Source organism: Narcine bancroftii, chromosome 10, assembly GCF_036971445.1.
Source record: "Narcine bancroftii isolate sNarBan1 chromosome 10, sNarBan1.hap1, whole genome shotgun sequence".
Taxonomy (NCBI): Eukaryota; Metazoa; Chordata; class Chondrichthyes; order Torpediniformes; family Narcinidae; genus Narcine; species Narcine bancroftii.
The window spans coordinates 10,876,819-10,903,963 of NC_091478.1; the positions used below are offsets into that span (position 1 = coordinate 10,876,819).

The following is a 27,145-nucleotide window of genomic DNA, read 5'->3' on the forward strand; positions in this document are numbered from 1 at the left end:
CGAGAACATCCCATACACCAAATGGTTAATCTACAGCCCAATAAGAACAATACATTTTCCCCATTTCAGGATACCTGCCCATGATCTTTTCTGCTCTCCTTTTTCCAAGCCCTGTCACTCCTCCAACTTATTCCATCTGCCAATCAACCCTCATCACCTTCCATCTCAAATTTCGGATCAGTAACCTGACATCTCCACATCACTTTCTGGTTTCAATGGCTATCTCCATCCTTCCTTTCCTTTCCCCCCCTCTCTAATCTTGCTTCATCTACTGCCATTATCCTCCCCTCATCTATCTCAACCCATCACCCAGCAGCCATTGAGCTCACCTGGCTCCATCATCCCCCTCCTCACCTGATTCCACCTATCAACTGCCAGCTCCAGCCTCACACACCCCTTTATACTGGTTATCTCCTGTTTACATTTTCAGTCCGAATGTAGTCTCAATCGAAAGCATCAACCATCCAACTGCCTTCACAAATACCGCTGGGCCAGTTTTATTTTGCACTAAAATTGTCCAAATTTCAATGATTGATAATCAATTTAATTGAATTACTGCAGGAGTGGTTAATGCAAAATCAAACGCCCATTAAGTTAATACTTTAAAATTAAGCACAGTTTCATGTCACCACAAGATGTCACTGATGTTTTCTTCACAAAGTTATGAACAGGTCACCACTGAATTTCAACTCAAAGCTTCGTTTATTTACATTTAAATTATTTCTGACTATAGCTTTTGGTGCAGAACTAGTTTGATTCGAGATGTGGAGCAAGAGAATAATATGAAATACATGAGATAATGTCCACTTGGCCTCTTGCACAACTCCCAACAGAATTTATACCATGCATAAAATGAAAGTCTTACCAACCAGAGCTTACAAATTTCAGTGTAAATATATAAAAGATGAATCATTATACATAGCTTTTCAAAAAGCACATCAATTCATGGCTTTCAGTAATTCAGCACTGGAGAACAATCTCCTTCAGCAAGACATTTCAATCCACTTCCCTGCTGCAGTAATCATGAATAATTATTCCATCCAGATCCCTGCAGCTCATTAAAGAGTAAATGCCCCATTAAATGTAACAGTTCCAGACAGTTGTGTCATGTGCCAAGTTTAACGACCCTTTATCTGTAAAAACTGGAGGATTCCTATTAGATAGTCCCACATCCCATTACAACTAGCAAGTGTGCAAATGAGGCATGGCTGTCCAGCATATAATCAGAACTTTGGTGTGATCGTAACATTGGGGTCGCAGTTTCATTGATGGTGATGGAGTGCAAGTTTACCATTGCTTTTGCACAACTGATGATTCATCATTTTTATAGAAGAAATAAACATGAAACCAAAAATGATTCTGTTAACACAGTGGTGGGTGATATTATTATTTCTTCCTGAGATTTAAAGGCATGTTCCCTTTTTAAAATTCAACTACTGTACTACATGATGCATTTCAGTCTACTTAAATTCTGCTTTAGGAATCGAGTTAACACATTTGTCATTAAGATTAGAAGTTCAAAAACACTGAATAACCAAAAATTCTACTGCCTTTTGAGACAATTTTGTACAATGAACTTTACTCCTTTGGAGAAAATCCTTCGGTGTTGAGTTCAGGTCACTTCTACCACTCAGGCTCTATTTCAAACAGCAGTATCTCTGGTAGCATCTATAAATTTAACATTGATTTTAAAAAGCACTCTAGTCCATCTCATGATTTATAGAACACATCATTCTTAAATGATAATCAAACTAAACATTAGTTCAATTGATTTTGCAAAACACAAAATACCTTTTTTATCCTTACTGACATCTCGTATAAAGACAGAGGACATGCCTTGTTGCACCAATTAATTTTGACCCAAGTCAATAGAACTTGACTGGCCAGGCGGCATCTACATTTGGACTTTATCTTGGTGTTGGGATCACCCTTCATCTGTGTAAAAGAAGCAAATCAAAGTGGTACAACTTTGAAGAGGTTCATGCAGGGGAATTCCCAGAAGAAACTAGCCAGCCACGCCTGGCAAATATTTTTTATTCCTCAGGGAGGTCATGCTTTAACTATACAAGGTACTGGTGAGCCCACACCTGCAGTACTGTGTGCAGTTCTGGTCTCCATAATTGAGGAAGGATATACTGGTCTTGGAGGCAGTCCAGAGGAGGTTCACCAGATTGATCCTGGAGATGAGCGAGTAGACCTACAAGGAGGGACTAAATCTCCTGGGATTGTACTCACTCGAATTCAGAAGAATGAGAGGAGATCTTATAGAAATGCATAAAATTATGAAAGGGATAGATAAGATAGAGGCAGGAAAATTATTTTCACTGGTAGATGAGACCAGAATTAAGGGACACAGCCTCAAGGTTTAGGGGAGTAGATTTAAGACGAATAGGAAAAAGTGTATTTTCCCCAGAGAGTAGTGAATCTGTGGAATTCTCTGCCCAGAGAAGCAGTTGAGGCCACTTCATTAAACATATTTAAGGTTCAGTAAGATAGATTTTTACATACAAAAGAATTAAGGGGTATGGGGAAAAGGCAGGTCGGTGGAGTTGAGTCAATGATCAGTGGAACAGGCTCGACGGGCCGAATGGCCGCCTCCTGCTCCTGTTTCTTTTCTTATATAAAACTATCAAATGAAGTCTAAGGACACAGATAGAAGAGGATTGCTTTGAGGTCTATAGAGACTTAAACCAGCAATAAATGTGCTCAACCAGTAACTTTGATGATCAATGTTTAATTCTTTGTTTGAAACACAGGAAATTAAAATGGGATTTATTTAATATTATTAAACTGACATATTCAATTCTTCTGCTTTCTCCTACCAAAATGGTATTAAAACAGATTATTTAATACCTATGTTCAAGTTTTTAAGAAATCGATAAGAGACTAAATGTTTCAAGCCTTCTCCCTGAAATCTCCTTAATTTAAATATTCTGGAGAAATCCGAACTATTCGTAAAACTTGTCCAAAGGTTAAAAAAAAATAAACAGCATTAACTGAGATTAATTAAACCAAAGAGCACCACACATGCAATGTGGAAATATCAAAAGGTTTGATGAAAGTGCATTATTCAAAAAAATTCCAGAAATCTTACATTTTTCTTCTTCACCTCCAATTCTTGAGTAATATCCAGTTCAATTTGAAAAGACAATAGAAATATAAAAATCATGTAGTATTTTATTTTAGATGAACAAACATTGTCCAGGACACTCCTTACATAGCCAAAAATAATTTAAACATTTTTATAGATTTATATAAAAAGTTCAGCAAAGATAAATAAAAGCTTCTGTTAGCAGACTAACTCAGAAATACACATTCTCCCAATTCAAAATTAGACATTTTTAGTTCGCCAGTAGTTGAATAATAGTCTCCATAGTGTAAATGCAGTGAATTTCTTCACCCAATCCAAAGAATGTTTTCAAGTACACAGCAATAGCACATGCAATGTCAGAAGCAGTACCAGTGCCAGAAAGCTTAGCAAATCTACAATTATAAAAATAAAAAAGATATTGAACTAAATATTTTTATACAATAGGTTCTAATGGTAACTTTCTCCCCCCCCCCCCCACCCCCCCCGCCCACGCCTTACCCCGACAGGCTTCTTTTAAGAATAACTGCAGCTAATTATACACAATGTACTTCCGTATGTGGAAAAGAAAACTGATCAGTAATATTTTCATCCTTTCTATCCTGTTCTTTACTGGTGGTTATAAATAATTATTTCAATTTCCATTTCAGTGGAAATAAAACAGAGGCTTTAGTGTGTTCAGAGTAATGTTAGGAACATTTTTGTTTAAAAAGTGGCCATCCTTGTTATTTGTACAATATTACATGTTTTGATGACCCTGTTCAGCAAAAACAGTTAATAGAAATGGAACTATTTAAATTATAACACAAACTGAATGACCAATAACAAAATATTAGCATTAAAAGGTGCAGCTACACAGTCTAGATAATTTTTTTTTAAAAATCAGTGTCCCCAAATATAAAAAAAACTGCAAATTCTGGCATGCAAGATCACATTTTATATGAAATTAAGTATATGACATTAATGATTGCAAATATTTACCTCAGTCATGCAATATCACAATTATTAAATCAATTAAACTAGCCGTTTGAATTTGGAAAATCCTCGCTTTCTAAATCCCCTCAAAAGTAACCGAAATGAAAAGTTAATGTAAAACTACAACAAATATTTAATCAATTGTTGCATTAAAGTGATTCAAGCTCCACCAGCAAATTAATCAAATAAAGTATGATTGTAGAATATATCCAGCCAATGTTTTGACTTCAAAATTTTGTTACATGTAAAGTACCCTCCAGGAACAGCAAAATATATTTTAAAAACATTGCAATGAGTTAGTTTTTCCACAAGGGAGCTACCATTTCCCAAATAATTCCAAGAATGAATTGCTGAAATACTATGTTGATAGCTCGGTCTTTGCATCCAGGAGTCTCCTTGCTTACCATTTTTAGTTGAGCAGCGGAAAGTGCAAATTCAAAAATAGATCCCCTTACAGTATCCAAGCTTGAGCAACATTTTCAAAATTGGGATCACAAATTGGATTCACACAGTAATGTAATATACACGATGCTGCAGGCTCGTGAAAAGGAATAAGCTCCTACTATCCACACAGTTATGCAACAGCATCAATTCCTTTCTATCCAGATAAATCCCCACATTTGGCACAAACTGCGAAGGAACCGATGTTACACTCCAACAGAAACAATGTTAATTTTCTGTATAAAATTATGAATATAAATGACATTTCTTATACACTATGTACGAAATAAATATTTTATCCCGAATTCTTTAGTGAAAAATATGCTAAGTATATCCTATGATTAAAAACTGCAGAAAGTACTAGGAGTTTAACAAGGGTGAAAACTTGATTTCCATGCATATTGATTAAATAGATGTACCATAAAGCAAATGGCCACCAAATGCTCATCAAAAAAATCCTTGAGAACTCAATTAATGCTCAGATCAGGTGTTTCTTCTACTCTACAGAGTTCCACTTAGGAAGGTTGATCAGGGAAGCTGAATATTGTTGCCCAAAATATTCACCCTCTACCCCAAAGATTTTAAAGTGAAAGATACCTGGTGGACACAATGCCAAAAAACATTTGCATACTTTGATCTTGTGTAAATAATTAAGCACATTATTTTTAAAAATCCATGCAGCACTGTTCACATTACACCCACCCAGTGACATCAGAAACTTCCAGTGACTTTTACAGTCCTCAATTAGTGAAACAGGTATTGCACAGGCATCCTATAAAAATCGGAGCAATATTTTAAACAATTTAAACTCATCCAATCAAATTACATTATTCCTGCAGTAAAACAAAAGGTTAATTTAAGAATACAAAATGTAACATTGTGCAATATAGATCATAAATTGATACACTTGAAAACTTGGTTCCAGAATGTAAAGTCAGGCACTTTGAGCTAAAAGGGTTTTGGTGCTTTTAAAAGAAAAATACATGGGCTCCAAGTTAAGGATCGTACACAGTACAGCCAAGGAAGAATCAGGTTCACGTATTTACACAATAGAAATCCATACTGACCTTGTCCATATATACACAGCAATAATCTGTATATTTGGTGACAAGGTGCAGTATTTTTGGGATCAAGGCAATGGACAGTGTTCTTTAGGCACAAAGTAGAACGATAAAGGAACACCAAATTCATCAAATTTTATCCACAGATACTGAAACATGCTCATCTGTTAGAAAGATCTTAGCAGGTGCACTTCACCACATAGATGAGAGTTGAATTTAAAAGCAGAGATTTGCACACAAGAATAAACGTTGTCTGCCAATATTACCTCACAGAGATCTGAAACGTGTGATATAGACAGTCAAACTTTCAGATGTCACTGACAGGAAGGCTGGCATCATCCAAATCCACAGGAACAGGATAATTCTCTTGCATGCCATTTTTACCTTGAGGGGCTGAATCATCCTTCATTTGGGGAGCTGGTTTTCTGGTAGAGACAGTCTGGTTCTTGTTCTGCCCTGACTTAGCCATGGAAGAAGACTTGTGAAATCCTCGCTTCTCCTGGTTATGTTGGGGATTGTGGTCTGCAGGGCTACTGGTGGTGAGAATGTGGCGATTAGAGGTGGCTGCCGTTTTTGAGCAAGATGAGGCTGTCCTGCTTTCTGCTGGGGAAGGGTCGAAAGGGTCCTGTAAAGAGGATTGTTGATCAGACACACAAGGGCATTAGTGGCATGTCAGTATTTCAGAGTCAGATTTTACTCTCTGTAAAACAAAAGCAGAAAACCACAGAGCAAAGCATCAGCAATGATGTTAATAAGCATATGCTACAAGGAGAAGCAAAGCATGTTAGGGAATGAACAAGAACTTGTGCCAATAATACTCAAATTAGAAAATATGCCCGTTGGTACATAAATTTCCTCATATTCAAGAATTGTTGAAGACAAGATTTCAAAATCATATGAAACGTGATGGTTTTTTTTATAAAAATGACAATGCCATGCAATTCACATCTTTCACCTAACCTGCCACAATTTCCAGCGCAACAAGTGAACATTTTGACAGATCAACTTCTTACCCCCGTCCCCTTTGCCATGGTATCCAATGGGGATTTTCTTTTTAAAAACAGAAAAGTTCCCCTGATTTTAAAAAAAGTTATACATGTTTAAAGAGGTTTTAAGTTACTCATAATTTGCAAAATGGACTTCCGTTCCCAAGGTTGGCCTATTGTTTTTCCATAATACCTCTTGAGCAATTTGTAATAGCACTTAAATTTATTCACAAAGCTGCTTTACACAAATATGCAGTGAAATGCTATGTTGCTCCAAATCAGTCAAATAGATGGTATATAAAGTAATTGCAAGGATAAAGGTCATGTTTATTATCCAGACGGTGGCAGAAATTTGCAATCTGCTGTCTGAAAAGGCAGTAGGGCAGAGCCCTCGTATGTCACATGGATGTGTACCTGAACAGCTGCAACCTACAGGGCTATGAGCCTGGTGTTGAAGTAAAAACAGAACGCTGGAGAAATTCAGCAGGTCAAACAGTGTACTTTATATAGCAAAGACAAAGATACATTACATTTCTGGCTTGAGCCCTTCAAAGTGCCAGGCATGAAGGAGCCAGATACTGAAACTTGAATTATGTAGCATGGCTTTTACTTTCCAACCAGCATCTGCCCTATTATACATATATAGCTATGTTGTGTGTTTCAACTATTTCATGAACATATAATACAAATAATTTACCAGTTAAAGTTCAAAGCAATGTCTCAGTGAAATGTTTCTCTGGCTTCAAAGATCAAGAGCAAATGGGTTAAAAAAATATAATCAGTGCCCCAGAATAAAGTAGAGGATTTCAAAATTAAGTTTAAAAAGTTTTAAATGCATAGAGCCTGTAGGATGAACCAAAATCATATTTCTTTACAATTTAATAAATCAAATTGCATAATAGAACAAGACCGCATAGAAACAAATTTGAGATCCAATTGACAAATTTCCAGAGGATACCATGAGTATTGAAATGAGACTATTTGTGTTCAGATGCAACATCATTGCTTGTGAGTCAATGAAATCTCCAAATACTTCTCCAAATATTACAGAATAAACAGACTTTGAAGAGGTAATTTCAACGTTTAGTGGATAGGGAGGGGGGGGGGGGGTGGGAAGGAGGGAGGGAAGGGAGGGAGGAAAAAAGGGGAGAAAATGACACTGCGTATATTCAAGAGGGAAATATTTGTGTGTATTTTGGTTAATTTGGTTCATAATGTGAAATTTTTTTTTTAAAGTATAAACTGCCAAAAAAAATGAGGAAATTTCCAAATTAAGATTATACAGTTGAAGAGTAGTTCACCAACCAATTTTGCTTCAGATTTTGGTTTAAAAAAATTAGCCATTCTTCAAGTAATTAGCATAAATTCTTTTTATAATAAATGGTATTATTAATGTAAACGTCACTATCATTTTACAGTGAAAATTCTGGCTACAAATCATGGTCACGTAATAAATGTTATAATCAAATTATATATTTCAAAGAAATTCAATATTCTTCTGTTTAGACTTGTATTTAAAGGCAACTTTTTTAAAAACACTAACCCTATCAGGTGCGGTGAAATACTATTTTGTGATAATCCATTTCCAGCAGTTAGTTGATTCATATCCACGAGTATTTATATCAAGCAACAAACACAAGACTTTTTGCGTCATACAAAGTGCACAGCAATTAAGAATAGAGGCCCCAAAGATACTTGGCATTACTGGTAACAGCATTAATTAATTAGAAATAGTCTGATAGATAAGCATGCACCTATGCAGACAATATTATTGAATATCTTGTTATTCTTGAATGGTAGCTTGTTAGATAACGTTACAAGTTTTAGACTAGAGCAAATAAAATTGAAAGAACAAAAGAAATCAAATTCAAAGAGGATAATTAATGTATACAAATTATACTGCAAAACTGTGCAAAGAGCAACATCAATTCATCACATATTCTCACAATTGATAAATTAACAAGATATGGCCAAGAAAACCCTTAAGCTGCAGATGTTTATCTTGCATACAATGAATTAACATTGTATACAATTTTTTTTAAAATTTAGACGCACAGCACAGTAACAGACCCTTTCTTCCCACAAGCCCAATTAATCTTCAACTTTTGCCATGTTCTTGAGTGGTGGAAGGAAACCGGAACACAGAGGAAATTCACTCAGACACAGGGAGAACAGACAAAGTCCATACAGACAGCCCGGGATTCAAACCCAAGTCCCAATTACTGGTGCTGTAACAGCTATGCCAACCATGAACTGTGCATGTGTAAAGCATGGAACATATTTACAAGCTAAGGTTCAGAAAAATATACAGGGCAAATTTACTGTTTTCCAGCAAATTAAGCAATGAAAGATAAAATCTCAACAATTCAAGGTATTTTAAATGAAAATTGTGGACTTTCAGTTGATAAGTGAAAATTACAATTTTACTAAATGTTATCTTCATTTTGAAATCAAAAACTTCATTTAGAATGTCTTGCTAAAATACAAATCCATGTCTGACAACTACTTTAAGCAAGCCAATCACATTGGACAGTAAACATTTTGCTTCCCGAACTCTTTTGGGTGTACAGGTATTTTATGGATTTTGAGCAGCTGATCATCAAAATCACCTTAAAATGTTCTCATCACGTACCATTTTTTGGATCTAACCTATTTTTGTGATTTCCTGTCACATTTTAAGTCTAGTTCAAGCATACAAAACCATGAAGTACAACAGGTCATTGAAAATTCATTTTCTGCATTCGCACTTGGACTTCTTCCCTTCCAATCTTGGTGCAGTCAGTGACAAACATGGTGAAAGGTTCCACCAGGACATTGCGACCATGGAAAAATAATATCAGGGCAACCAGAGTCCATCAATGTTGGCCAACTATTGTCGGATACCGACACGAGAGGCATCAGATGACAAATACAAATGAAAACCAGCAGCAAAACAGTTTTGCCAGTTGAACTAACACAATGTCAGCATCATTAAGCAATTAAACATGCTAAATTCATTAAAAGTTAATTTAATGTTCCTCCAACTTCCCACGTGATACAGCAAATCTAAATTTTTTTTTTGTGTTCAGCTTTACGTTGTCTATCGTAATCCCCAATTATTTTCAGGAAGCAAACCTTTTGAAAAAAACTGTTGCTCAGTGTTAGCAAAACTAAGAAGAATATTATCAAAAAGAATGAGTGGAGAGAATCAATGAACCAAGCAAATCTTTAGAATGTACATTTTCCCCTAAACTCTATTAAATATTAATTGTTAGAGTTTAATATCTTATTGCCTTGAAGAGAATATATTGCAAGAATACTGGGTTGGGAATGACAGTTCAAAATAAAACACACCTAAAAATATTTTCCTCATTATTAATTTGGACCTGCTCAATGAAGGCACAATTCAAATGAACATGAAATTTCAAAATAAATAACATAAAATTATTATAAAATACAATCCAACTCTAACTGTTAATTAAGTTATGGAATTTATGCTGCCAAAATACTTTTCCTAAATACATCCACACTAAAATATGCTCGTGCAATGCAGTTTTACTACTCTAGCATCACACAGTAGAAAATATTTTGCATGCAAAGACATGATTGCAGATTTTACTGAAGATGAGCGACTGATTAATCTGTTGCAAGAATTGTTAATAAGCATTAATACATGATCTTTGGTTTTGCAATGATATGTTAGCAGTGCCATAAATAAAAATGAGGAAATATGAACTCTCATGCAAATTACTCAAAATGGCAATAACACCATGGAGGATTAAAGAAATATTTTTAACAACAGGATCAAATGGTAGCTTTTCTTATTAAACAGCTAGCAACATTTGTAGATGGTTAAAGTTCCAACTATGGAATGATTTCTTTTTCAATTATTCTCCATGACCACTGCAATATATGAAAATACAGAGGCAAAATACAGGCCATGTTTCTTCTCCAGTACTGTATTTTTTTTTTCCTTTGGCAGGTAGTCTGCTTTCCATTATCCAGATCTCCCCATTCAAGCCTGGGTTCAAAGAATGGATTGAAGCTCATCCCTTAATAAGCCTGTGTCAATCTGTGTATTCATATACTGTTTGCCTCAAAAACCATGTCTTTCTTTATATTCAAACATATTGGCATATTCCTTGTTCTACTTGTGGCACATGTTAGACAGGAATCATTAAGGCAAATGTGAATTACATGGATTTCAAATCAACAAGTACATCAATTTGTAGCAGAGAGCAAGTTAAAATTATACAAGCTGCTTACTTCAGGAAGGAATAAAAGTATTAGTTTCAATTTTGGTTGATAAATTAGCAAATGAACCAATGGTTTGATGTTGATTATATTTTGCCAACTACAGGAAAAATGACTTTGAACACCATCAATTCTAATCCTCCTTAAAAAAGTTTATTTTACATGAGAGCTCACATACATGCCGCATTCACCAGTTCTTGATGTATACCTCTGTATACAAGGATTCGACAGCCTTCTGGCTTGCCGCATCTGGAAGAACACAGTGCAAAGCTCGAATTAGAGTATCCGACACTCAAAGATAGCAGAGAAGTAATAAGAAAACCCAGCCACATTCTTGCAAGTTATGGTAACAGCCAACCAAATCAACCCATTTCCCAGTTCCATCCTTCCAAATTACCACTTTAATTGGGTTTGAAATCTCTGTATTTGTAACATTCCTTTTGGAGTCAAAAATAGTTACATAGGAATATGACTGCATAAAGGTATAAAATTAAATTTTCCAATTACTTTTTCGGAGCTGCTTAACACTTTCTACACCACTTCCTCCCCACTCCCATTTTGTCCCCTTTCCCACAACATCCCACCCATTAACACCCTCTGCCCCATCTTCTTCCACCATTTAATTTTCAAGATTTCCACATGGCAACCCCTCAAGTTCAAATCAGGTCCAATTTGCCCTTCACCTCCCCTAATTTTTTTTCCCAAAAATATACTTTATTCATAATAGATTATTCACAAAAGGAAAGCTGTTTGATCTGTTCCCATCCTTACTTTCATATCCATACATCTCCGGCCTTGTTGTATTCTATTCCATTTCCACCACTGTGGCTCATTGCAGCTTCTTCCCCCCTCTGCTGTTTGAGGGATGTCCCCTCGGTCTCAGCCTAATAGCTTCCATTTTATCAGCATTATTACCTTCTCCACTTATCCGATTGAGGACCTTTGTCTTTACTTTGCACTAACCCCGTCTAGCCTTCTCCATCTCATAACAGCTCCTTTTTTCTCTCTTCCTCCTTTCTCCCTTTGTCTGGCACTTGCCTAAAAATTGCCTCTGCTTCCACATCTGTCAACTATCCTTCACCCCTCCCTGGTTCACCAATCTCCTTTGGCCCCAATCCTATTTCTCCCACATTGTTCTTGTTATGATGGCTATCTTAGTTTTAAAGAAGTTACAACCAGAAATGGCAACCATTTTTATTCCTCCACTAATGCTGCTCAACTTGTCAAGCTCCTCCTACAGATTTTGTCTTTTGCACTTACAAAATAGATTTTTTTTTGCATTCCGTGCGAATAGAAAACACTTTTGGACAACTGAAAGGAACAAAAGCACAAGTAAAGACCTTTCTCTTGATATGTTATTCTAGCCAACCCTCCAAATCTTGTATTACACAAATGCACATTTTAATAGCAAATACCATCTCCAATGAAGCCTCTTACTAATAATCTCTTAAACTGTACAGAGATTGTAGCTGGAGATTGTTATGTCTAAAGCGCAATAAAAGGCAAAGCAGCAACATTAAATTTACTTAACAATTAAGGCAGTGCAGACTTTCCTGGTTTTATAAATTCTCTCAACAAAATGAGAGCTGAGAAAGGGAAAGAAACAAAAGAGCAACTCTGACCATGTACTGATCTGATAAGAGGCAAGGGGTGGGTTGGAAGAGGAACAAAAGGAAAACAAAATGATATAATAATTCAAGATTATGAAAAAATGCTTCCCTAGTGGTTTCAAACATTTCCAGAGGACATTAATGTCTAGACGTACAGTGGCTGCTGATCTTCCAGGTCCTCGCTGTGCTACTATTGCACCTGATATTGCCTTGATCCAGTTGTGCATGTCTTCAGGGCTGTCAGTCTGAAACACATTTTGTTTTGCAAAAGGTACTTGCTGAAGTAACATTCATCACCGTACCAATTTTTAAAAAAAAATTCAATCACTAGTATTGACAATTAGTTAACATTATTCATTTTTTCCATTGTACAACATTTAATAGCACTCCTAAATAGCTATCTTGACACAAAATGAATATGGCTATTTTCCAGTTATTCACAGATATGAGCTGGAATCAAAGGAAATTGGAAAAGTAATTAGCAACAAAGGAAAAGGTTAGCTTTCAGGAATTGTAATGTCTTGTGCAAATTTTATCATTATCTGTGCAGAAATTATTCGATTTTTTTTGAATATTTTATTTAAAATTTTAAAACCACAATACATTTACCATAAATATTCGTGTATACTGCGAAAAATTTCCACCCTTTTCCCCCTCAAAAAAATTTGTACACGAGAGTAAAATTTTTTCTGCAGGCGGGCGGTAGTCGGCAGCGTGACTCGGGCAGCCGGCCGGGCGAGGAGTAGTCAGCAGCGCGACTCAGGAGGACATGCGGGCGAGCAGAGAGATGCCAGCGCGACTCAGGAGGACAGGCGGGCGAGCGGAGAGATGCCAGCGCGACTCAGGAGGACATGCGGGCGAGCGGAGAGATGCCAGCGCGACTCAGGAGGCTGGGCGGGCGAGCGGAGATATGCCAGCGCGACTCAGGAGGACATGCGGGCGAGCGGAGAGATGCCAGCGCGACTCAGGAGGACATGCGGGCGAGCGGAGAGATGCCAGCGCGACTCAGGAGGACATGCGGGCGAGCGGAGAGATGCCAGCGCGACTCAGGAGGCTGGGCGGGCGAGCGGAGAGATGCCAGCGCTACTCCGGAGGGTGAGGGGAGGGGGGTATATTGTACATGGGGGTAAAAATTTTCCCTGTTTCCCCTCAAAAATGGGGGGGTGGGGTGGGGTCCGTATTATACACGGAACACATTATACACAAATATTTATGGTAATTAATAATGAGCTATGCGAATAATGCAACGCATCTAGAATATAAACAATCCATCCCTCCCTACCTCCCTCCCAAGCACCCCAAAAAAAATAGAAGAGATTATCAATGAATATATAAATTCTAATCAACTGCCATGGAACCGAGAATCACCATCAGGACGAGCTATTGAGAGTTTAAATTTTCAAACCAACTTGTTGTAAATATGGGCTCCATATTTTCAAAAAAAGAGTGATATTTATCTTGCAAATTATAGCTTTTTTTCAAAAAGATTACAAGATCTCATTTCAGTATGCCATCTTTGCATCACAAATCTATATCAGACTTCCACGTAATAGCTATACACTTCCTTGAAACAGCCAAGGCCAATTGTAAAAATTCAGTTTGATAAACCTTAATTTAAAATGGAAAATTTTAATATTTCCTAATAAAAATACCATTGGGTCAAATGGAAGTTTAATCTTTAACACTTTCTCTGAAAATAATCTAATTTGTATCCAAAATGGTTTAACCTTACTAAATTGCCATGTCGAATGAAAAAAGGAACCTATTTCTTTATGACTTCTAAAACACAATTCTGAAGAAATTAAACCTTTCCAATTTTTGAGGTGTTAAGTATAATTGATGCAGAAAATTGTAATTATTTGATATGATTATGGAGGAGACACAACTCTTGCCACAAAAACATTTGAGCATATTACATTGTTTTACTGATTAAACATTTAAATTATTTTTTTGCTCCCTTGGAATCAAAAAGTTAGCAAGTTACACATGGGCTTAGATTTTGTGTTCACTCTGTGGCCAAAAGACCTTTCAATGAATTAATTTTGTCTGTTTTTAAAAACAAAAGACAAATGAATTGCATTTGTTCACATAAGTTACATTTACTTAATGCAAATAAAGTACTTACTTGAACATAAAATGTTCTAAAATTAGTAACTATTTCAAACAAGTTGTCACGTAACAGAATTTCTCTGCAAAAGAAAATTATTGTCAGAAATCTTTTTTCTTGAATAAAGCATTAGTCCAACTGTATTTAAAGAGCATTTTATACACAGAATTTTAACTTCTGGCAGAAATTGTATTCCCAAGAAATACAATTCAAAATATTTATTGGCGATATGTTAGCTGCCCTAACCCAAAACTACACTTCAGTACACCTGGCAACCATCAGTTTCATCCCTATACTGTGTCAATAAAAGAGGAAACACAGAGAAACTTCATTAAAGTGCAGGCAACATTAGCGGCAAGTTTCTGAAAAAATTGCCACCAGTCAACTCAGCAGAAATGTAAAAGCAGTTGATCAATTAAGTTTTGTTAAAATGTTAGAAACATCACTTTTACCACGCTCATGCTTAATCTTGTGACTTTTTAACCATGTGGTTTACTGTGAATTTTTTTACTTTCAAAATGGAGCCAGAGCTGCGACATTCTTGCAATACCCGGATGGAAGAAAGAACTAAGCATTTCACTGTATCTCAGGACACATGACAATAAGTTAAGGGTTATTTCCTGGTCTGAAATAAAATACTTGCCTTTGCTTGCATTCTTGAACCTTGTTAACTTCTTTAAGTGGTATACTACGAAGTGGCTCCTTATCCTGCAAGATAAGAATTTTCATGAAAATGGAAAACAAACCTGATGTGGTAAAAATTCCAAAAGAATTTTCCTTTATGGAAATAAATCACTATTTACAGACTTAAACAATTGTGATCATCAACTCCTGTAATGTTCTTCTTCTCCATTTCAAAATACAAACATGCTTGCCTTAAGAGGTCAAAACGTAATTTTTGAATGTTAAGGTGTCAGAAAGTAAATAATTAATTTTGGAATGGTACAGCACAAGGAAAAAAAAACAAAATAATCAATTTATACTTGCCTCGTATAAAAATAATACACCATTAGCTTTTGGGCAAATGCAGTAAAGCAGTAACAACTGGAATTCTGACATAACAACAAATCTACAGGGATATTTAAAAAGACCCAAAAAGATCAACTGTTGTTGAGAGAAATGAGGGTCAACTTCATCACTTCCTTCAGGCATGTGGGTCCAGTATATATTTGCAGAGTTCTTATGACAAACAGTTAAGATGATGTACTAAGTTTACATTAAGGTGAGGAGTAAACATGAACCAGTGGTAAATCAGGTTTGTTCAGCTATTATATTACAAGTCGCTGAAGATGAGGAATTTGAAAGAGAAAATTTAAAAAGTTAGAAAACAGAAGTTGCCTTAAACGAGTTCTTCAGAGACTTGGCTCAAGTTGCTTCTATACAAAACTATACCACATTAACTGGTGTAGACATCAGTCAAATAAGAATTTAAGTTGAACTTCCAATTGATTTATTTAAACTCACCAAGTTAATGACAAATGTAAAATCTATATAATTAAAAAATACAAGTAAACTCCACTTTATGAATAACCCCGTACTTGCTTTACGAAAATTGCTTAGACGAAGAAATCTGTGTTTGCTTTTTACAAAGAAATTATAATGGATTTGCATTTTTACGAAAATTGGCTCCAATAGTAATCAATGGGTCTTCGCTTTATGAATTTTCAGTTTACGAATGGTTCATCAGCTTTGTAAAGCTGGGTATACCTGTTCCGTAATAGAATTTTTTAACAATGAAAATTAAAGAGTTTTTTTTTAATAAATGCACGTGAATTTCAACAGGTTTTAACTGAGTGATCTCATCAGTCAACAATCTGATGCTTATTGTTTAAAAGGAGAAAAGGAATGATACCTTCTCACAACTTAAGCCAGCAGTTTTGTGCCAGACTCTCAGTGGCAATATCAGCTTTACCAGCATTTAATCTCAATCTTTACCAGCATTTAATCTCCATCTTTACCAGCATTTAATCTCCATCTTTACCAGCATTTAATCTCCATCTTTACCAGCATTTAATCTCCATCTTTACCAGCATTTAATCTCCATCTTCACCAGCATTTAATCTCCATCTTTACCAGCATTTAATCTCCATCTTTACCAGCATTTAATCTCCATCTTTACCAGCATTTAATCTTAACAGCCATCTGCATCATAAAAAATGAAGCATGGAGCAGTGTAACATTCCCTGATGAGTTGAAAATATTCATGCTCAATTGGAACAGGGAAACAGCAGGGAGGTGACATCCATATACCATTGAAATTGGGGTAGCCTTCCCATGGATGATAATGCAGAAAGCAATTGGCCCAGGACCTGTCTGGAGAGCCTGTGCTGATCAACTGGCAGGTGTACTCACAGATATCTTTAATCTCTCCCTGCAACAGGCCACATTTCTCAAATTCATACTAGTACCAAAGAGCCCAATAACAAGCCTAAATGACTACTGACCTGTGGCTCTGACATCCACCCTCGTCAAGTGCTTTCAGGGCTGGCTCACATCACATAGCCTACCAACCACTTCAACTTGCCTGCAACCAGATCCACAGCAGATGCCATCAGGTTCATGAGTGAACCACCCAACATATTGCCCTTGGTTGGTACAAATTTATTTTTTATTATCATTTAATACTCTGCAATTGCAGTCTTATTCGCCACTAATATGGCAGTATGAATGTGGGAGTTAACCTGTTTAAGTCTGCTCGCAGAAAAACCTTGATTACAGTACGAGGTACGTGATGAATAAACGAACAAATTATATATTTACTTTAAAATATTATTTTCATAATTAATACTATATATCTAACAGGACAGGAATAAGTTCAGGGCAAGACATGCAATTATTCAATCCACTTAAAATGATTTATTGATGCTAATATTGGATTATCCTATTTGTATTGAATCATTCTTTCTCTCCTTATTCACCTATTTAATTATCTTATTTATATAAATAATTTTACTACAAAAACAGATAAAAGTTTTCTCTGAAGAACCACTCACCAATGATTTCATGAAACGAAGCAAACTCTGGATTACTTGATCCCTGCACATTTACCGACCCACTGCCAGAGTGCGTACTGAGGCAATATTTCAGGCCAACCTCCCTGATGAAGATTCATTAAAACAAGCACTTTTGTTTCTGAACAAAGTTACACAACTATGTAAACATACACGTTACTACGGGATTTGGATATCATAAAAATGCACGTGACTTAAAAATAAAAATGGCAAATACCAGATCAGATTTGTAATAACTTATGGTGTTTTCATCAAGTATAAAATATCTTCTTTTCCAATTTTTCATCTGTAATGAAATAAAGCAAATGAACTCCAGAACGCAAAAAAAATATCGAATTTTCAGTTTAAAAAGAACCAATAATTAGATCAGATGTCATATTTATGATTTGTCAGACAAACAAGCACAAAGATTCTTCCAGCAGATGTACCAAGCCAAATTGCTTAAATTGAAAACATTTTAAATGGAATCCCCCTATTTCCATCCAGCCCTCAAATTAGCTATAGTGAATACAAATCTGTTTCAGTAAAGTGGAAATAATGAGACCCAATTATATATTTAATAAATATCTGTCAAAATAAACTTTGACCACAAGGAATGAACCTTCAACAAGAAATCCTTCTCATGAATTATCTTGAAGGTAGTTTGTTCTAGGACTTATCTCCGTGAAATAAAAGCAATGTAGTTCCAAATTAGGATTGTGTACTAAAAAACTGTGACGCTCCCATGCAACTGTCGCCGCCTTATTCTCGACGGTAGAAGTTACAGGGTTGGGACGTACTCATGGAGTCACCTGGGCAAGCCCATACACTGCATTTTGTAGATTGTACATACTTCAGCCACAGTCCGCCAAATCTGGAGGAAATGCAAAATTAGGATGGTGGATGATAGGAACAGTCACGCAACCTGCTTTGTTCTTGATGGCATTGAGCTTTGAGTGTGGATTTTTGAAGTGGAGGATACTTTCTCATGGTCCTGACTCAGCTTGCATCTTGATTCAACGCAACATTGCTGGTCATGTGGCATTTTAGGTGGAGATGAATTTCAAATTTCACATGAAAATAATGCTTTGTACTTACCAAAAAAATACTTGATCTCTGCTTACAAAAAAAGATAAATGCCGAACCAAAGACTAGAAACTTTGCTGGATGGCTTTTTAAAATGTTTCCTCCAAAGTCATCACAGTGACTGGCAGTGATGGTTGGTAACAAATGGGCAGCAACAGCGTGCAAGAGCCCCACATGGGCAAGTGAGGCCAGGGGTGGAATTTTCCACGTGACATCATGTTGGCGCTAAAACGTTTCAGATTTTGGAGCATTGCGGATTTTTTGGATGAGGGGTACTCAACCAGTATTAACTTTACTCTCACTGGTGGTTCCAGAAAAAAAATCCCAGTGTTTCCTCTACCATTAGCATTTTACAATTTGTGCGCCCCATTTTGTGATTTAATATTTTCTTTCAACTATTTTGTTAAGCACAAATTGTTTCTCTTTCTAATTGAGGTAAGTTTCCACTGAACATTCTGAAATAGGAGCTCCAAGACAAAGCCATAAACAAGTACTGTACTCCAGGGCAACCAACAACCAACTATTCATATCAATCCCATTTGCTTGTTTTCTGCTCCTTTCAGCCACAGTTGGATTTTTTTTCTATCATTAAAACTGCTTAATTCTCCTCTCTCCCCATTGGGATAAATTATCACCCTGTTTATGTGATTCAGCTGGACCATATGCATCCTATTTCCCTTCAATTAAACCTCTATAATTCATCACCCAAGCTCACTATGAAAATTTTTTAAAAAATCAAATGTTTGGTTATTCAGATCATCTTCCAATGCATTGCAAGTACTTGTGTCACATTCAAAAAGATATATTAAAAAATCTAGCAAAAACTGAAGAGCTGTATTAGAATAGAATAGTGGTTCTTAGTTTTTTCCCCTCCACTCACAGACCACCATAAGTAATCTCTTAAAACCACAGAGCACCTCTGGCATCCTTTGCCGTAGGTGCTCTGTGGTTGGTAAGGGATTACTGAAAGTGGTATACGAGTGGAAAAAAAACAGTTGAGAACCACTTTGTCAAAGAAGAATACTGCCTTGCGCTGAAGTTTTTTTATTGTCACCAAGTCCCTCAATGCAAATGATGAAGAGGAATTCCATTCAATGATGGAAAGACAAGCACATTTTTGGGGAATTGAATTCTTCCAATCTTAACAAGATAGAATGTGGTCAAGTCACATAATGGCTTAAATCCAGGACACAATAATTAAGATCTTGGCCCTACGAGGCCAGAAACCAACAAAGTCAGTGGTGCCCACCATCGTCTGTTTATCAGATGCAGGGTAAGGTGAGTTGGACAACAAGTGCAGAGAATAAATAAAATTCATATGTCACAAGAAATAGGCCATGAAAAGCCTTGTGCCTCCTTCACAACACAAATTTTATAACCTCCAAAAAAGTTATCTGAACACAAGAGAAAGGCAAATAAATAGCTAACAATGACTAAAAAACCTAGGCAAAATTGAGATAACTGAAAATACATTTTGAGGCTACAACCGTGGTTAATATTTTCACAGGTTCTGATGACTCACCACTGCTCCTTGCTTAACACAGTAACCACTTTTAAGGACAGCTTGATCAGATGTCGACTTGCCGATAAAATATGATAGCTGACTTTGGGATCGTTTCAAATTATTTTTGTCAATTCCTTCCAGAAATTCCATTCCCTCCTGCCAAATAAATATTAAGCTAACAAAGTAAAAAAAAAATCTGAACCAAAAGTTTTTTTTTCATATATTATTGAATAGCAATAAAAGACCATGTAAACTAATTCAGAAATTTCTAATAAATTTAAAGAGTTAACAACAGCAAATTGTAGCACATTTTGAACTTGGGTGATGCCAGATGTGCAGACTTGCCAGACCATTGGATGTAATTCTAATTAACGTTTTAAAGCTTTAACTTACTTTTATTTCAAGTTATTAGAATAACACACTTTCTTGACGTCCTGGAAATATTTAAAAGCAGCATAGAATCTATGGCACAAGCAAGTTTTAAAGACAGCATTGGGAATCAGCACTTGCCAAATGAGATGCCAAATATTGATATTTCTGAATGATCAGCAAGCAGACTGAACTTTAACTGTAGCAGGTCAATGTTCAAAACAGTCTTCTAGAAAACACAGACTGAAAAAAAGTCTGGACTCAGTTTCAACACATTAAGAGATTTTGTTTTGTTCTCTATTTGTAAAGGTTGAACAGATTTTTTTTTAAACATTTAATTAGTTAACCTTGTGTTAGTGGTCAGCAAGACGGTGACATTACCAATCCACACCAATTGGGGCCTGCTGATGACAAAGTTGAGGATCCCACTGCAGAGGAACAAATAGTCCCAGATCCCTTAGATTGATCACAAGATTTGGTGGTATTTTCAGCAATCTTTTAGGCTGTACAGCTAACAAGTTAAATATAGCTCAAGGATTCCAGATTGAATGGAAATGAATGCATAAGCAATCAGCTTTTTGGACATTGTATCATATATATCTTCAATGAGGCAATAAAGGTTCACTGACAAAAGGCAAAGGAGGAAAAACCCAACACCCAACCCCAACCAACCGCTGCAACCATGTCTGCCTGTCCCGCATCGGACTTGTCAGCCACAAACGAGCCTGCAGCTGACGTGGACATTTACCCCCTCCATAAATCTTCGTCCGCGAAGCCAAGCCAAAGAAAGAAAGGTTCAAAACAAAATGGTCGAAAACAGAGGTTACTGAAAAGTCCGCTCTGTTCTATGGCCCTGCCTCAATCAAGTGACAAATTTTTCTTCTCTAGTTAAATCAGATTTTCTTTTTCCACGCATCAAACATATACTGATTTTTCAATAAAATTGAAAATTTTGTGCTGTGATGCACTGGAACTAGATAAATATTGCTAAAAAAAATCATTAACACAATGTGCTGTAATGTTCTATGGTTCTAAGACAAAGGTTTACCATCGAATTATCTGACTGCTTTAAAAACTTCATTTCTATCCATTTCATGAGTACTGGTGTGTTAGTCACAAGATTCAACTTCATTGCACCATTAAATATGGCTTTAATAGCATTAACATTTGCTAGGTAGGTTGTGTCATTAATATGGTTTTTCACCTGATTTGTCTGTGTAATAATTGGTACACCACCAATAATTTCTGTTTTGTATGGTCCAGGCTTGCGCCCACATGGCCCCTCCACAAGACAATTCTGGTTATCTGTGTTCATTTGAACATCTGATGGTTTTGGAACCTATGGTCAAAGACAGTATAAGCAAAAACACGATTAATGATGTGCATATTTGCAATTTTAGCCAGCGAGAGTCCCATCTGGCTGCATCATTGTGTGATAGCTGCAAGCTATCGGACCACAAGTCAATACAGAAGATCATCATAACGTCCAAGAAGATCACTGGGGTCTTTTCTCTATTGACAATGTTCACCAAGAGAGTTGCTTAAATTGGACTCAAAGAATTATTGAGCACCCTTTCCATCCATCACACAGTTCCTATGACTTGCAACCATCAGGAAGGAGGTACAGGAGCCTCAAAAATAAGAACTGCCAGACTGGGAAATAACTTCTTCCCACAGGCAGTGAGACTGATGAATGGTATTCTGTAATCAAGTAAATTATTCCAAAATATATACATTTTAACATTGTATCTACATTTATCTCTCTCTCTCTCTCTCTCACATTATTCATGTACAGTCAGATACAGTTACAAATTCTTTTATCCGAAATTCCGAAAACTGGACATTTTCGTAATCGCCCCAACCATCAGGAAGGAGGTACAGGAGCCTCAAAAATAAGAACTGCCAGACTGGGAAATAACTTCTTCCCACAGGCAGTGAGAATGATGAATGCTGTTCTGTAATCAAGTAAGTTATTCCAAAATATATACATTTTAATACTGTATCTACATTTATCTCTCTCTCTTTGTACATGTACAGTCAGATACAGTTACAAATTCTTTTATCCGAAATTCCGAAAACTGGACATTTTTGTAATCGCCCCCGACATCCAGCGGTGTTGCAACTACCCCCGACATTCAGGCAAGGGTGGCCAGATGTCTTGTTTTAAACCAGACAGTCTGGCTTTTGAGCCCTTTGTCCTCCGTCCAGCACCACCTCGAGCTGGGCGTTAACGTCCTTTATTTGGGGGTGTAGGCCTGACACCCACAAGAGGGGGACAAATTAAGACTCAGAAAGGGCTGTTAAATCCAGTGTTCTGGGGTCTGTAGGCAGTGCATGCCCATGTTTCTTCTCGCGCGTACTCATGGTGAGGGGGAAGTGTGATGGCGGCATACGGTGTCAGCTAGTTCATGCGCAATGTGGGGGAAGTGTGATGGTGGCGAACGAAAGTTCATGGCAGATAAGCCTCCGACATCCAGTGCCACAATTACTTAAAAAAACCAGATTATTCTATAATGCGAAAAATTCCGATTTCCGAAAAGTGTCTGGTCTCAAGGATTTCGGATAAAAGATTAAGCACCTGTATAATAAACTTGATTTAGTAAGATTAATACAACTTTTTAAAAAAAATCAAAACAGATTAATGATAGTAAATGCCCAATATGGAGTTTTGTATATATGATACAGGAGGACATGGTAAACGTGAACAATAAACAGCGTATGGTCCGTTTCAACTGTTTCAAGTTGCTTTTCTATATAATTAGTTGACAATTCAGTTCAGTTTCCAATCCTTATTATTAGCACTGCAACTCTTTTTTCATATTATTCTAATTGATAAAATGCCACACAAAAAGCCAAGATTTTTAACAAGGCATTGCAGAATAAACTGTGCTGTCACAATTTTCAGTGACGAGCGATCCAAAGAATTGCTAAGGCAAGACCGCAACCTGGATCACACCTCCCCAATGTCTTCCTTTGGACACTTTATCGAAGAAATATGATCAGAGACATTTAAAAATTGTTCATTTTAAATAATTAAACTCTTATGCATGTAAAACATGTTAATTCAATTAATGTGTTTAATAATTAATTATTTGGAAACCGTGCAATATCGACACAAACTCCTCTTTAGTCCAGGTTGTCAACCCCATTTAAATTAATGGTGTACTACTTTTTATGCCAACCACCATTGGCAGAGACCAATTTCTAAATGTTCTCAATAGCAAATTGATATCAGATAGAAAATGGCATCATTAATATCTGGATGTCCTGACTTTCCAGGTCTTAGTGCCAATTTCTAAATGTTCTCAATAGCAAATTGAGATCAGATAGAAAATGGCATCATTAATATCTGGATGTCCTGACTTTCCAGGCCTTAGTGCCAATTTCTAAATGTTCTCAATAGCAAATTGAGATCAGATAGAAAATGGCATCATTAATATCTGGATGTCCTGACTTTCCAGGCCTTAGTGCCAATTTCTAAATGTTCTCAATAGCAAATTGATATCAGATAGAAAATGGCATCATTAATATCTGGATGTCCTGACTTTCCAGGCCTTAGTGCCAATTTCTAAATGTTCTCAATAGCAAATTGATATCAGATAGAAAATGGCATCATTAATATCTGGATGTCCTGACTTTCCAGGCCTTAGTGCCAAGCTTCAATTTTGCTGAGTAATTTCATTTTTATATATATATATATTTTATAATTTACTTTTCCATTTTGACCTTGTCGAGTAATTTCACGTTTTTTAAAAATTATTTTTCCAGAATCTTAAATACTTGTTTCCTAGATTTTTTTTTATTTTTTATTTTTACAAACTTGACAAGCTTCCCAAAATTTCAGTTTATCAAACTCCGAAGTCTTGAAAGTTTGAAGTTTTACTCCCCATTTAAAAGGCAACCATGAGCGACATTTTAAATTAAGTCAAAAAAAAGTTAGATTCTGTACAGTACAGAAACAGGCCCTTCAGCCCAACATATTCATGATGACCTTTTTTTAAACCCACCTACATTTGTCCCATTTGTCTATGTCCTATGTCTTGCTTATTATGACTAAATGCCTATTAAACAAAGTGAATAATATTTAATTCTACTACCTCCTCTAATAAGACATTAAGAAAAACAAATCTTTCAACAGTAATACCTTCAACTATTCATGGTTTAAAAAAAAACATTAACATCAGCTGAAACATGATCAAGGTAGACAGAGAAATAACATTACTACCAAAAAGCTTCTGCAAAAACTCAAATGACGTAATATGAATAATGTTATAACATGTACAACCTTGGCAAATTCCCAAAAATGCATATCTTTCAAGATATTAAGCTGAAGAATTGATAAACTATTGTGCAACTGTTCCAGGTGTTTTCAAAATGTTTCCATCTGTTCAACTTAACCTTTCATAAATAATGTAATAAACATCTGAATCAACAGTAAAATAAACAAGAATAGTTTCCTTGAGCCTGCTCAGCCATTCAACAAGATCATGACTGATCGCATCAGGAAACTTCCAACTAGTCTCAACTCCCTCAGTGCTCCAAATCTATCAATCGTCACAGTGAACATCTTGAAAAACTAAACATCCATAACCACAAGGTTTAGGTAATTCCAAAGATTTACAATTCCCATAATGATTCCTCACATTTCGGCTCTAAACTTTCAAATCCCAATTCAAGGTTGGACCTCCTTTGGATTCGGAAACCCCAACGACAGTCACTCCTTTACCCTAACATTGAGATAAAGGTTATGGAAGAGCAGGATCTTGCCCAGAAAAGCTAGTAAAAATCGCTCTGTGGGAAAAAAAACAACAAAAATATTGATAGTTGTCTGTGGGTTTAGAACTGCAGTGGTTTTGCAGGTCAAAGTGGAAACCAAGAAATTGAAGTGCATTCAATAAGGGTAATACAACATCACTGGAGGTTTTTTAATCTATTTGGCAAACTAAATTATCAGTAATATTCTGTATGAGAAATTCATCATACCAGAATTTACTTATAATTGATTTTAGGAAGGGGAGGTCACGGGACCATGCATCGATCCGCCTTGATGAGATGGGAGGTAGAAAGTGTTAGTTCCATCAATAATCCAGGGAATCCATATTTTAGAAGAATTCTCCTGAAGCCAGCACATTGAGGCAACCGTGAAGAAGGCTCACCAACACCTTTTCTTTCTTAAGGAGTCTGAGAAGATTTGGCATGTCATTGAATGCCCAATCAAACGTCGACAGGTGCACTGTGGAAAGTATAGTGTCTGGTTGCATCACAGCCTAATTTGGGGATTTGAATGCCCAGGAACATAGGAGGCTGCAGAAGGGAACAATTCATGTTCAACACAGGTTCTGACCTCCCACCCTTGAAGACATCCATGTTAGGCACAGCCTCAAGAAGACAGCCATCAAAAAGGAGCCCCATCACCTTGATCACAGCTACTTTGTCAAAAGGTATAGAAGCACAAAGACCTGCAACTCAAGGTTCAAGAACATTTTCTTTCCAACAGCTTGTTCTATTAACCATGGACAGCTTGGATACTGCAAAGTCATATTTTTCTCTTGATCTGGGATAACTGTCAATATTTATCACCTATATCTTTTGATTTCAATGTCCCTTAACAAAGAGCATGCAGTCTTGTTTAAAAACTGCCTATGGATAGTCATTTTTAAATAATTTAATGTCACCTGATACTGACACTTAAATGAGAATTACTTACTGTGATCTTGGTAGCTTTGTTCAGAATATTCACCCATTCGACCAAGTCTTGCTGATCATTAGCCTGAAGAAAGTATTTTCTCATTCCTGCATTAATGACTGTTAAGACCCAGGAAGTAAAAATTATGCCACACATTAATAAATTCAACAATTAACGACTATTTAAATGTTTATTTTTAAAATATAATTCTTTTTGGACTGTAATATTTCACTAAGAATTTGTTGAAATGTTCATTTTTTTAAGCCACCCTCTCTCTTGTTTGATCAACAAAATTGTCTCAAAATGAAATGTGATCAGGGTACATTTTGAACAGAATATCTTAAGATACTTTATTGGAAAAGTTATCAATGCAGTTCACAAGCAAATGCAATTTTAGCATTCTTTGGCATGTTTGGTTATCATCTACGAAATCATCTATGAAATTATCGTGATAACTAACAGCCAGTGTTTATGACATGCACTGCCATGAAGTTCTTAGGGAGGTTGGCAATGGCTCATATCAACTCCAGTGTACCAATCAACCTCAACTCATTCCAATTCCCCTATTCCCGCACAACAGGTCTATGGCAGACGCTATCTCTCTGACCCCATGCTTCGGCCTGGAACACCTGGTTAACAAAGACACCCGTGTCAGACAACTATTCATAAACTCTCTTTTCGACACAATGGTGCTAAATAAACTCCTCCCCAAACTCCGTGAGCTTGGTCTCAGCACTCCCCTCTCCAATTAGATCTACAACTTCTTGCCCAGCAGGCAGCAGTGAGAATTAACACCATCAGCTCCTCTATAATCATCCCCAACATTAGTGCACTGTCCTTTATTGCAACTCCCAGCACACCAGTGATTACTTGGCTAAACATACAAACATCTACAAATTTGCAACTGACACTACCAACATAGGCCAGATCTCAAGCACTGAGCAGTTAAAATGCAGAAGGGAGAAAGAAAAACTAGTGACTTGATTCCAGGACAACTTCTCACTCAATG

The 27,145-nt window shown here is 36.4% G+C and overlaps 1 protein-coding gene across 8 annotated transcripts in view; it reads right to left on the bottom strand.

Moving 5' to 3' along the window:
* Positions 1–3,157: 3,157 nt before the first annotated feature.
* plekha1b (pleckstrin homology domain containing, family A (phosphoinositide binding specific) member 1b) overlaps positions 3,158–27,145 on the bottom strand; it is a 57,154-nt gene continuing 33,166 nt past the window's right edge. For 3 of the 8 annotated variants that reach the window (XM_069899802.1, XM_069899803.1, XM_069899804.1), the window contains 8 exons: positions 26,158–26,255; positions 21,655–21,789; positions 20,100–20,237; positions 17,730–17,798; positions 15,145–15,209; positions 14,520–14,583; positions 12,550–12,639; positions 3,158–6,190 (listed from right to left, as the gene is read on the bottom strand). In XM_069899802.1, coding sequence (XP_069755903.1) covers positions 5,873–6,190; positions 12,550–12,639; positions 14,520–14,583; positions 15,145–15,209; positions 17,730–17,798; positions 20,100–20,237; positions 21,655–21,789; positions 26,158–26,255 — 977 coding nt within the window. In that variant the 3' untranslated portion in view covers positions 3,158–5,872. The other 5 variants (XM_069899806.1, XM_069899805.1, XM_069899808.1 and 2 more) reach the window with 5 other exon arrangements.